This window comes from Salvelinus sp. IW2-2015, unplaced genomic scaffold, assembly GCF_002910315.2.
Source record: "Salvelinus sp. IW2-2015 unplaced genomic scaffold, ASM291031v2 Un_scaffold2797, whole genome shotgun sequence".
NCBI classification, from domain to species: domain Eukaryota; kingdom Metazoa; phylum Chordata; class Actinopteri; order Salmoniformes; family Salmonidae; genus Salvelinus; species Salvelinus sp. IW2-2015.
Genome location: NW_019944098.1, coordinates 117,514 through 129,646, shown reverse-complemented (window position 1 = coordinate 129,646; position 12,133 = coordinate 117,514). Strand labels below are relative to the sequence as shown.

Below are 12,133 nucleotides of genomic sequence, written 5' to 3'. Positions count from 1 at the left end.
AGCCAGCTAACATTAGCTATTTAGTCAACTAGCTATGGTCAGCGAGCTGGAGCCCAACTACCGGAGAACAGTTAGAACCCAACTAACAAAACCCAACTAAAACATAACTGCAGATCAAAAGAGACATACAGAATGATGGCAGGGAAATTCCCCAAAATCCAAAATATAAAGATTACAGGTGTCAGTCAGCTAGCGCGCTAGCAGTAAGCCAAGGTTTTAAAAGTTACAAAACTCCCATAGTCTACTTCACAGAGAACATGCTGAAAAGTAGTGATGGGGAAACAAAGCTTCCTGATGCATTGAAACTTTCCAGACAATTGTGTCAAAAATAGGTTCATTACCCAAGGCTTTGAGCGAAACAGAATTTAGAACAGCCAAATTATTATAGATGACGTCCCAAACCGTAGCAGCGTAGCCTTCATGTCTTCTACTAAACCACTGGCCTTGATCGAGAGCATCAAATCCATGCTGCATTGTGGGTAAATTGACTGGCTGACTGATTTATAAATAATAATGAGTAGTTATTTATGATGTATGGTGATTTGTAGATCAGTCATTTGGCAGTCGCCTGCAGTGTCGAACAAGCCCAATACCAAACCGATCAGGTGGTTGTTCGACGAAATGAAGCTTCAGACGTCGACGTGCTGCTGATAAAGTGATACAGGCATCAGCACACTGCTTTGAATGATTGGTTAGTGATTTGGACGCATGGCTCGTAGCTCCGGTATCAAACGTAACATATCGAAAAGTTAACACAACATAAAGGAGCAAGTAGGTTCATTTCCACTTTTGATTTGAGCCCACGGCAGGAAGTCACCAGAGCCTACCGTGCTAACGGGTTCCCACTAGATAACACACCACACAGTTAATGAAAAGCATGAGGTGAAGCTTGAGCTAGATATCAACCTAGTGTGACCTTCCTAGATATCGAGCTAGTTCCTAGTCCCTTCCCTCAAGTCAGTGAGTCAACACAGGAAGGAGCAATGGATGGATAGTTCATTTATTTCCAAAGCTGCAATGATGGGACACACACAGTATGGATGAATGATCAGTAGTGACGGGATATAAATAGCACTCCCACAGCAATTCTACATTAATCTGCCCTATAATATACTAACAGAAAAACAATTGAAATGTCTATAAAAGTCATTGTGATTGTATAGTGGATTTAACAATTCCTACTAATTCCTAATTTACTATAATAAATTAATCAATTGTTTCCATGTGTCTCATATTCACAACATCAGAATAAACTGTCATCCATTTTAGTATCAAAATATATCAAAATAATCTGGGAAATTACTAAATGTCCCCCTCTGGTGGCAAATAAGTATAATACACCTAAACTAACAAAACCGGGCTGATAAACTGGCTGGTGTTCATGAGTTTATAAAACATATACTTTATACATTTGTCATAAATGACCTGCATTGATGAGACACACAGTCTGGATGAACGATCAGTAGTCGACAGGGTAAAAATAGCACTCCTAAAGAAGATGCATTTTCCAGTTAGATACCAACTTGAAAGAGGGAACTTTAGCATAAAACCCACATGGAAAACTGAGATTCGGCAAGTAACATATAAAGAGGCTTATTTGACACCAAACCAACAACAGTAGTTACTAAAACATAAATTGCTAATGTACGATTTAAAAGGTGGATTTTATGATGTAATGTCAATTTGATATATTTCTATCCCGGGACTATTCAATTTTCAACACAACCACAGCAATTCTCCATAAATCTGCTGTGGATTACCCAGAATCCCGAAATAAATTAATACATATGTGATAATTCAAAAACACAACTGGCTGTGCTTATAGGAAACCAGATCGTGAACACAACTCAGTTACTAAGTATTTAACCACACTGTGTTGTTACACTGGTGAGTAAAAACTCATGCTTCCTACACTAACTTTTTGTCTGAACATTATAATATATATTTTACGTCACACTAGCGTCATTGTCTTAAAGTCGCACATCTCCATCGCAGTCAGAGGTTCAGACTGAGCGTTACCCACTCCAGTCAGCAGATGGCGGTGTGCGATTTTAAGGCAATGCTGTTAGTGTGACGTATGATCTAGTGGACGGAACGCTTCTTTCAGCAGCAGCAACAGTTTGTCCGCCACCTCCGTAGCTTGCTAGCCAAAATAGTTGAACCAATAAAGCTCTTTAGACGCTTTCGTTTTTATTAGCCACTGTGTTTTAAACCCTCTTCTGTCGTCTAGTTAGTTATCCTATTTCATTTCATATTTACGGTGTTGTTGTTATTATTCAGCTGGCGGGCTGGTTAAGTTAGCATTAGCCTAGCTAGCTAGCTAGCATCTCCGACCATGAGTTCACTAAACTACTCTCCTCCTGCTATAGAAGAGGGGGTCTGCTGGACGGAGAAAGAAGCTCTCGTCAAAGAGGAGGAGGAAGAGAAGGATGTTACAATACAAAAACAAGTAGAGGGTGAGGCTGTTACCGTGAAAGAAGAAGAGAAAGACGTTACAGTGAAAGAAGAGGGGTTCAGAGTGAAAGAGGAGGAGGATGTTACAGTAAAAGATGAGGAGGATTCAGTTTTTGAGGTGAAAGAGGAGGGGGGGGAGATTACTGTCACATCGGAAGAGGAAGAAGAGGAGGAAACTGGATATCTGGGCCCGATTTCCCAAACGCAATTTAAGGCATCCAGTGGTTCTAACGATGAACTTAGCCATAAGATGGTGTTGAGAAACCGGGCCTGGATTACCACTGGTAAGTACTGTCTTAAATACAGAGGTACAAATCTGCAGTTGTTGAACTGATGTTTGGTGTTAAAGGGAAATCTGCAATTGCACATCCATATTTTGACTTTTAAATTATTTATTTATAGCAATGATCTTGAAGAAATATAACACATGCCTCATGAGCTTAGTTCAACTGTTGTACCCCATCAGAACCCAAAAATAAGTTTTTTTACTCCAATATTTAGAAACAATGTAAATCAACAGCCTAACATGGTTAAAACTATAATGTTGATATCATGGATGGTCATCCTTGCATCCATAGATCTGTCTATGAATTGAGAGTAGGTAAATGTCTCCAGGCCCATCATCTTTATTACCAAACAGTGTGGGAATTACAGCTTGTTATTGTTTCAACTGCTGATTGGTTGATTGATCTGTGGCTTTTTTAAGGAGAAACCTAGTATTTAAACAGCAACAAATGGCTGCCCAGAGACTTGGTTTGATAAACAGCTGAGAGATGGGCTGGAGAGAAATGTAACCACTCTCAAATTCATAGAGAAAGCTATTGTAGCAACCGTAATCCAACACCTAGCGACCTCGTCAAGAAGTTCAGACATCTTGGGCATAACAGTTATAAGTGTTGGCTTGACAGTCGCTGACCCAGTTTGAGTCCAACTCAGGGCTAACCCCCGAATTCACTACACTATGAATACAAGGACTGGCCATGCATGATGTCATAATTATAGTTTAACCAGAGTTCTAGGCTATATAGTATATTCTAAATTCATCCATGATGTCATATGATAGTTTAACCAGGTGTTCTATGATATAAGTACACTGCTCAAAAAATAAGGGAACACTTAAACAACACAATGTAACTCCAAGTCAATCACACTTCTGTGAAAATCAAATACTGCTCACACTATAGAAGCAACACTGATGACAATAAATTTCACATCGTTGTGCAAGATGAATAGACAAAAGGTGGAATATATAGGCAATTAGCAAGACACCCCCTAATTAAAGAGATGATCTGACAGGTTGTGACCACAGACCACTTCTCAGCCTATGCTTCCGGCTAGTTTTTGTCACTTTTGAATGCTGGCGCGTGCTCTCACTCTAGTGGTAGCATGAACGGAGTCTACAACCCACCAAGTGGCTCGGTAGTGCAGCTCATCCAGGATGGCACATCAATGCAGCTGTGGCAAAGAAGTTGCTGTGGTCTGTTCACCGTAGTTCCAGAGCATGGAGGCGCTACCAGGAGACAGGCCAGTACATCAGGAGACGTGGAGGAGCTGTAGGAGAGGCAACAACCCAGCAGCAGACCGCTACCTCCGCCTTTGTGCAAGGAGGAGCACTGCCAGAGCCCTGCAAAATGACCTCCAGCAGCCACAAATGTGCATGTGTCAGCATATGGTCCACAAGGTGCTAGAGATCTCATCTTGTACCTAATGGCCAGTCAGGCCACCTCTGGCGAGCACATGGAGGGCTCTGCGACCCCACAAAAATGAATGCCACCCCACACCATTGACTGACCCACCGCCCAAACCGGTCATGCTGGAGGATGTTGCAGGCAGCAGAACGTTCCCACGCGTCTCCAGACTCTGTCACGCTGTCACATGTGCTCATGTGCTCAGTTGAACCTGCGTTCATTCGTGAAGAGCACAGGGCGCCCAGTGCGAATTGCCAAATCTTGTGTTCTCTGGAAAATGGCAAAACGCTCCTGCACGGTGTTGGCTGTAAGCACAACCCCACCTGTGGACGTCGGCCCTCATACCAACCTCATGGTCCAGTTCTCGTTTCGATGAGTTTGAGCAGACACATGCACATTTGTGGCCTGCTGGAAGGTCATTGTGCAGGGCTCTGGCAGTGCTTCTCCTTGCCAACAAAGGCGGATGTAGCGGTCCTGCTGCTGGTTGTTGCCCTCCTACGGCCTCCTCCACGTCTCCTGATGACTGCCTGTCTGCCTGGTAGCGCCTCCATGCTCTGGCACACTACGCTGACAGACACACAGCAAACCTTCTTGCCACAGCTCGCATTGATGTGCCATCCTGGATGAGCTGCACTACCTAGCCACTTGTTCGTGTGGTTGTAGACTCTGTCTCATGCTACCAACTAGAGTGAAAGCACCGCCAGCATTCAAAAGTGACCAAAACAACAGCCAGGAAGCATAGGAACTGAGAAGTGGTCTGTGTCACCCCTGCAGAATCACTCCTTTATTGGGGTGTCTTGCTAATTGCCAAATTTCCACCATTTGTCTATCCATTTGCACAACAGCATGTTGAAATTTATTGTCAATCAGTGTTGCTTCCTAAGTGGACAGTTTATTTCACAATACAGAAGTGTGATTGACTTGATTACATTGGTGTTGTTAATGTTCCCTTAATTCTTTTGAGGCAGTGTATATTCTAGAATTCATCCATGACGTCATAATGATAGTTTAACCAGGTTTTAGATATATAGTATATTTCTAGAAGCCAGTGAAGATTTCCTGTGAGGCAAATCATTAGAGCTGTTGATAAGTCATTGTATAATATTCAGCCAATTTTTTTTCATGCCCTTACATTAAAGGCCAAGACAGACCTGATTCAATTACATTCATGAATGGTTTTGAAACCTTTTTTTAAACCCTCCTCAAAAGTTGAGCCTTGACGGATTTGTAAAAAATGGTTTGTCATGAAAACATTTAATATTTAAATGTAACCTTTATTTAACTAGGCAAGTCAGTAAGAACAAATTCTTATTTACAATGACAGCCTTACCTTCCGACGACGGCTGGGCTAATTGTGCACCGCCCTATGGATAGCTGGTTTTGATCCAGTGGGTGTCTTAAGGGCGGCCTCAAGCACTGAGATGCAATGTCCTGCTGCCGCCACCTGCGAGCCCAAAATCATGTTCTAGTGCTGTCCCCACACTCAAAAATAACATCTTGGTCACCACAGAGTCACCTGTTCTTTCTACCAAATCGCCCCATGTGTTTTTATAAAATCAAATAATATACGTACTGAACTGTCTGATGCTTTAAGCATTCTGTTGATTAAATAATTAACACACAAATGACTCGAAGTCATAAACTACAGGGAGCCAGTCGTCAACATAACACCTGGACCAGAGTGGAGCAGCTTGCTCGGTCAAACATAACCCGCACCAGAGCGAGACCGGTCGTCCACATAACCGACGGTGGGAGACCCCCTCCCCCCCCTCTGCCTGCTGGACTTCGTAAATTCTGCCCCCCTGCTGTTCTGCCTCCTGAGGTTTCAGTAATAGACTAATAGACTAGCAGATAATTAGACTAGTAATTGACTACACCACAGTCGCAACCTTTCCAGTTGAAGTGCCAATTTATCTGACCATTTCTACCAATCTTGTGTGCCAGATATGATTCTTCATATGCACATTTTACATGGGAATCAGTTTCATTTAATTATAATATGTTGCTTAACTATTAGCCCATTACCAACGATGTAAAGATAGCCTACATAAAGCCAACAAATAAAAACATTGCATTCTGCAGGTAGAAAATATCCTGATAAAAATAAATATCCTAGAAATCACATTGGCTGCACATGGCCTGTCTACAACAAACTTGAAACATTGTATCAACTATCAACTGGGTCAGGAAACTCGGATAGCAAGCTTGCAACATTGTATAAAATATTCTGGGCCCTCAGTTTCCTGCTCCAGTGAGTTCTGGACAGACACAGCTGTAGGCTATTTGTGCAAAGGATAAGAAGTAATCAAGTATTTTATGACATTTCCACTGGATCAGAGCATTACATTTTTCCCTTTTATGCTGAGTGGTTGTCGAAAGGGCGAGAGCTGGAAATATTTTCCGAAAATACTTTGAGGAACTATTGTCATTCGCAATTGATTTTGATTAGACTTTGTTTACTTGCTGCTTGAGGTGAAGAAAAAATTACTTTGAGAAGCACCACAACTCATTAGTGGTGGTGCATTAAGACAATGAGAAATACTTTCAGACATCCCCAAATGGGGACATTTATAGGCCTACATTTGTGTGCAGGTCAGGTAGACTAGTCCTACTTTTATATGCGTAATCAGGTGTGCGTCCTTACTCAACATTGACAGGAAGTGTTTCAAACACAAGACAGTGAATAAATTGACAAAACTGACGCATCTTGTAGGGTCAGGTCTGGGTGGTCTGCCAGGGGCCGTTTCATTTATTATTAGTTTGGGTTGGTTGGGGGATGATTGAATTTCCCCATAGTATGTTGTACCGAAGTTGACTGACTGAAAGGGAGTGTAACTTTGATTATAATTACACTTCCCTGAAGGAGGGAAACGAGGTTCAACACCTGTTTGTCCCCGCCCTTTCCTGGGTCGGTGAAGAGCGGTATTAAATTTAAGGAATAAATCCAAGCCTCACGCTCATCATCTGTGGAAGGCGGGGCTTCCAGCTAGGCGTGGATTTGATACTATGTTGCACCTAGTTTCCCTCCTTCGGGAAACAGTAGTTATAGTCATAACATGTGGATTTAATAGTATGTTGTACCTAGTTTCCCTCCAGGGAACAATAGTTATAGTCATAACGTGTGGATTTAATAGTATGTTGTAAAATGTTTGAAAATCGATTTCTCAATTCCTGTTTGGATTTCTTCTCAGGTTTTTGTCTGCCATATGAGTTCTGTTATACTCAAAGACATCATTCAAACCGTTTTAGAAACTTCAGAGTGTTTTCTATCCAATACTGCTAATAATATGAATATATTAGCATCTGGGACAGAGTAGGAGGCAGTTCAGTTTGGGCACGCTATTAATCCAAAAACTGAAAATGCTGCCCCCTATCCCTAAAACGTTAAAGTGGTTCTTCCATAATTACACATAATTCTTAATACTGTAGCAATTTAGTTACAGTCACATGTTCAACTATCATCAGCTGATCCAGGAAATCATTTTCTGAATGACAGTCACATGACAAACATCACGACATGCAACAACTAGCAAAGTGCTTCTTCATTCATTACTCTGGTAAAGACAGTTATGCTGTGCTCCACGTTGGATCCAACATCCCTAACAAATTGATGTTTATAATGTGTTATTGTCTGCTTGATTTACTGTAGGGTCTCGTTAGTCTGTTTGGACACAGAGATACTTAGCTCATAATGTGTAGAGAACTGTTCCTTGATGGATAGGCTATTGTACAACACACAGAGCTATTTTCCTATATTCAGGACATTTAGAATGACAACCCATTACAGAGTAGCCTAGTGGGATTATTCACAAAATTATCTTTTTATGAAGTGTCATGAGAAAGACATTTTAGTTTCCATGTTTCACCTGAAATGTTAAATGATTTATAATCCTAGGTCAATGTTGTTGTTAGGTCCTTCAGTTATGGGTCCTGCAGTAGGTATATGTTATTGTTAGGTGAAGTTATGGGTCCTACAGTAGGTCTATGTTGTTGTTAGGTGAAGCTATGGGGAAATTTGGCAAACAGTGTAGAAAACCCTCATTGTCAGGCTGATGGAAAAGTTAGCCAAAGAGAATTTTACTGGTTGATGTACAAAGCGGTTGATTTACGATGAACATTATATTAAGCGGGACATTCAAACGAGCCTTACAATTATAATCCAAAGTAGTGTGAAATGCACTCATAAGCAACCTTATGAATTGGAGGTTGCTCCCCTGAGTTTTCCAACATTCACATTCTGAAAACATTGCGAAAAACTAAAATCTTTGCTCACCATTTTTGCTCCAGGCAGATATACTACATCAATAACTAGTGGTTTCCTCATTACCGGATATACTACATCCATAACTAGTGGTTTCCACATTACCAGATACACTACATCCCTAACTAGTGGTTTCCTCATTAGCAGATATAGTACATCCATAACTAGCGATTTCCTCATTAGCAGGGAGGAGTTTCTGCAACCAAATTGTGTGTGCATCGCCCTCGTGCTGCAATTTTAGCAAACACAGAAATGTGGCCTATATTGGAGACCAAAAGTAATCTGGCACACTGCTTAGGATTTCAACAACTTTAATAACTTATTTCTGGTTACCACTAATGTGGAAACAAGACAAAATATGACTAGTCGCTAACTTGACTGTCTTAATTGTCAAATCATTTAACAGGCATCAATTGTTGTACAACTTCATGGGTATGCTCTGGGCATTACCTTTTACCTCAAATAAACAGTGGATTTCTGCTGTTGTGGGCTTTTAACCATTTGTCTGACTTTGTCATGCACACAGGTGAGAGACGGGACTATCGTGGATCCTCTGTGGAGCCTCAACAACATCATGATGCTGACGAGGCAGAGAAGAGTCTCTCCAGATCAGAACTCCTCAAGAAACACCAGCGAGTACACCCAGGAGAGAAATCTTACTGCTGCTCTGACTGTGGGAAAAGATTCAACTCTTCAGTAGGCCTTAAAATACATCAAATAATTCACACTGGAGAGAAACCTTATGGCTGTGATCAATGTGGGAAGAGTTTATTTGGCTACAAACCCTGAAATCCACACCAAGCAAAAATACACACTGGAGAGAAACTATAGCTTGATCAATGTGGGAAAAGTTTTAACTACATCTACTATCTAACTATTACACAGAGATACACACTCAGGATGAGAAACCATACAAGCTGTAATCAATGTGGGAAGAGTTTTACTCAGCTAAACCAGCCTGATAGTACACCAGCGGACCCACACACAGGAGAGAAAACCTTATACTGCTGCATCAATTGAGAAGAGTTTACTACATCCTTGTCAGCTACTTTACACCAGAAACAACACACAGGAGAGAAACCTATACTGTGATCAATGTGAGAAAGAGTTTTACTACATCTTGCCAGCTGGACTGTACACCAGAGAACCACACACAGGAGAGAAATCTTAATGGCTGTGATCAATGTTTGCGAAGAGTTTTATTCAAAGCTACAAACCCTGAAATCACACCAGAGAACACCACACTGGCAGAGAAACCTTATAGGCGGATCATGTAGAAGAGTTTTCCTCAGCTTAACAGCCTGAGAGATACACCAGAGACACCACACAGGAGAGCAAATCTTTTTAGCTGTATCAATGTGGGAAGAGTTTTTACACATTCTAGCTATCTTAACTATTACACAAGAGAACACCACTCACCCCCCCCTGGAAAGAACCATAATGCTTAATCAATGTGAAGAGTTTTACCAGCAAAAACAACCTGATAGTACACCCAGAGACACCCACAGAGAGGAACCTTATGGCGTGATCAATTGGGAAAAAAGTGGTACTACATTCTAGCCAATCTCAACTATACACCAGAGAAACACACACCGGAGAAAAACCTTTATGCTGTAATCAATGTGGGAAGAGTTTTACTACATCTAGCTATCTAACTATACACAAGAGAATACACTCAGGAGAGAAACCTTATAGCTGTGATTAATGTGAGATGAGTTTTACTACATCTAGCTCTCTGACTACACCAGAGAGAAACCCTATAGCTGTGATCAATGTGGGAAGAATTTTGGTCGATCTGGATAACTGACAGTGCACCAGAGAATACACACATGAGAGAAACCCTGTAGCTGTGGTCAATGTGGGACGAGTTTTGCTGCATCTAGCAATCTGAATCTACAACAGAGAACACACACAGGAGAGAAAAATCATAGGTGTGATCAATGTGATAAGAGATACTCTGATAAAAGACATCTGATCAAACATCAGAAAATACATACATGAAGGAGTTGTTTCATGATATCAATGAAATATCCCACTTAGCAAAATGTAATTGAAAAGATGTTGAAAATAAGACTAAGTCCGAAGTCCAATATACATTGTTTGAAAGTGAAAGTTGAGAAGATGTTTTTCTGGTCGTTTAACTTAATTTCAACGTACTTGCAGCCTATACACATGGACGCAGTATAATAAATTAGTCTATAATCAYTTRTATTMACAATCTMACATCACTCCAGTATTTSTTGACKACATTCAAATYKTAATTGTCTTTATTCCACTACTGAAGAAGCATGACTCAAATCYCCTCATATTTCAWACATRCAGCCTGACAAAAGATACATYTTTTATTATTCCATGCCTCACCACTAAGTTAATTATTGCCAATATATATTAACAAAGGGGTGAACATTTGGTTTTGATCATTKATATTTACAATTCATGTAACATTTAGTAATCATAATTATTTATGCAACCAACTGACAATTTTTGGCTACAATTATATTGACATTGTTGCCCTGCTTTTAAAATGGTTCATTCTCAGATGTGCCAACCCAAATGTACTAGAGCATGACATTGGGGACTGGGCCCCGATCCAACAACAGGCCTATCGAGTGAACCCTGAAAAGAGAGAGAAGCTCCGCAGTGAGGTGGAAAGTTACTACGGATATTAAGGAGCTAGTTCTAGAAGCTAGTGAGTTTTAGGAAGACGAGAGTTCTAGACTCTAGTGAGTTTTAGGAAGACGAGAGTTCTAGAAGCTAGTGAGTTTTAGGAAGACGAGAGTTCTAGATTCAAGTGAGTTTTAGGAAGACGAGAGTTCTAGATTCTAGTGAGTTTTAGGAAGACGAAAGTTCTAGAAGCTAGTGAGTTTTAGGATTCTATAGAAAGAAAAAGGAGAAAAGATAAGATTGTATATTATTATTTAGAAATGTGTTTATTCTTGTTTTTAATTGTTGACAGCCAGTAGACACCATGTTTATATTGTGGAAGGTGAAGCATTGTAGTTGATTATAATGTGAAATGGAAGTTTTCTGTTGGTGGTGAGCACACTTGTCCATCAAAAATATAGGATATATTTGTTGTCTTAAGGGGGAAGGTTTTACAGGCTTTGGTATTTCCATTTATGTTTTGAGGTTGGACTTTAGCACGTCTAGCTCGCTAGCACGAGCACGTCTAGCTCGCTAGCACGAGCACGTCTAGCTCGCTAGCACGAGCACGTCTAGCTCGCTAGCGAGCACGTCTAGCTCGCTAGCACGCACGTCTAGCTCGCTAGCACGCACGTCTAGCTCGCTAGCACGTAGGGCGCACTGATTGGTGTCACCTCGTTAGTCAGTATGTGTTACACCTGTGCTGGCTTGTCCATCTCGTTAGTGGGAAGGTATTTCACCTGAGCTGGTCCAGGTTCTATTTAAGAGTGTCTGGCCCAGTGCTCCAGTTGTCTTGATAGATGTGGAGAGTCAACACCTGTAGTTGCTCCACCTTTTTGGTTTGCTTCCTGTCTGTAAGTTTGGTGTGGGTTTTTCTTTTGTTTGCCTCTTGGGCAAATTTAGTGGGTCTTATGGTGGGTGTCTTTTAGGTCCCAGTTGTTGTTACTAGTCAACTTCTAGTGGACACACCCATAGTGTCTTTCAGAGCACCTCCTAAAAAAACAAGCTTATATTTCGGGTTGGATATTGCATCCAATTACTCTTTTAATCAATGGAATTTCCTTAATGTTCATTAGTCTTTCAGTTG

At 41.0% G+C, this 12,133-nt stretch overlaps 1 protein-coding gene across 2 annotated transcripts in view; it reads left to right on the top strand.

The window, feature by feature from the left end:
* LOC139025511 (zinc finger protein ZFP2-like) overlaps positions 1-12,133 on the top strand; it is a 118,262-nt gene that overhangs the window by 26,936 nt on the left and 79,193 nt on the right. The window contains exon 1 of one of the 2 annotated variants that reach the window (XM_070440656.1): positions 1,905-2,738. The exons of the other annotated variant lie outside the window; for it this stretch is intronic. Coding sequence (XP_070296757.1) covers positions 2,336-2,738 — 403 coding nt within the window. The 5' untranslated portion in view covers positions 1,905-2,335. Of the gene's footprint in view, positions 1-1,904; positions 2,739-12,133 lie in introns of those variants that run through there. 2 annotated transcript variants of the gene reach the window in all.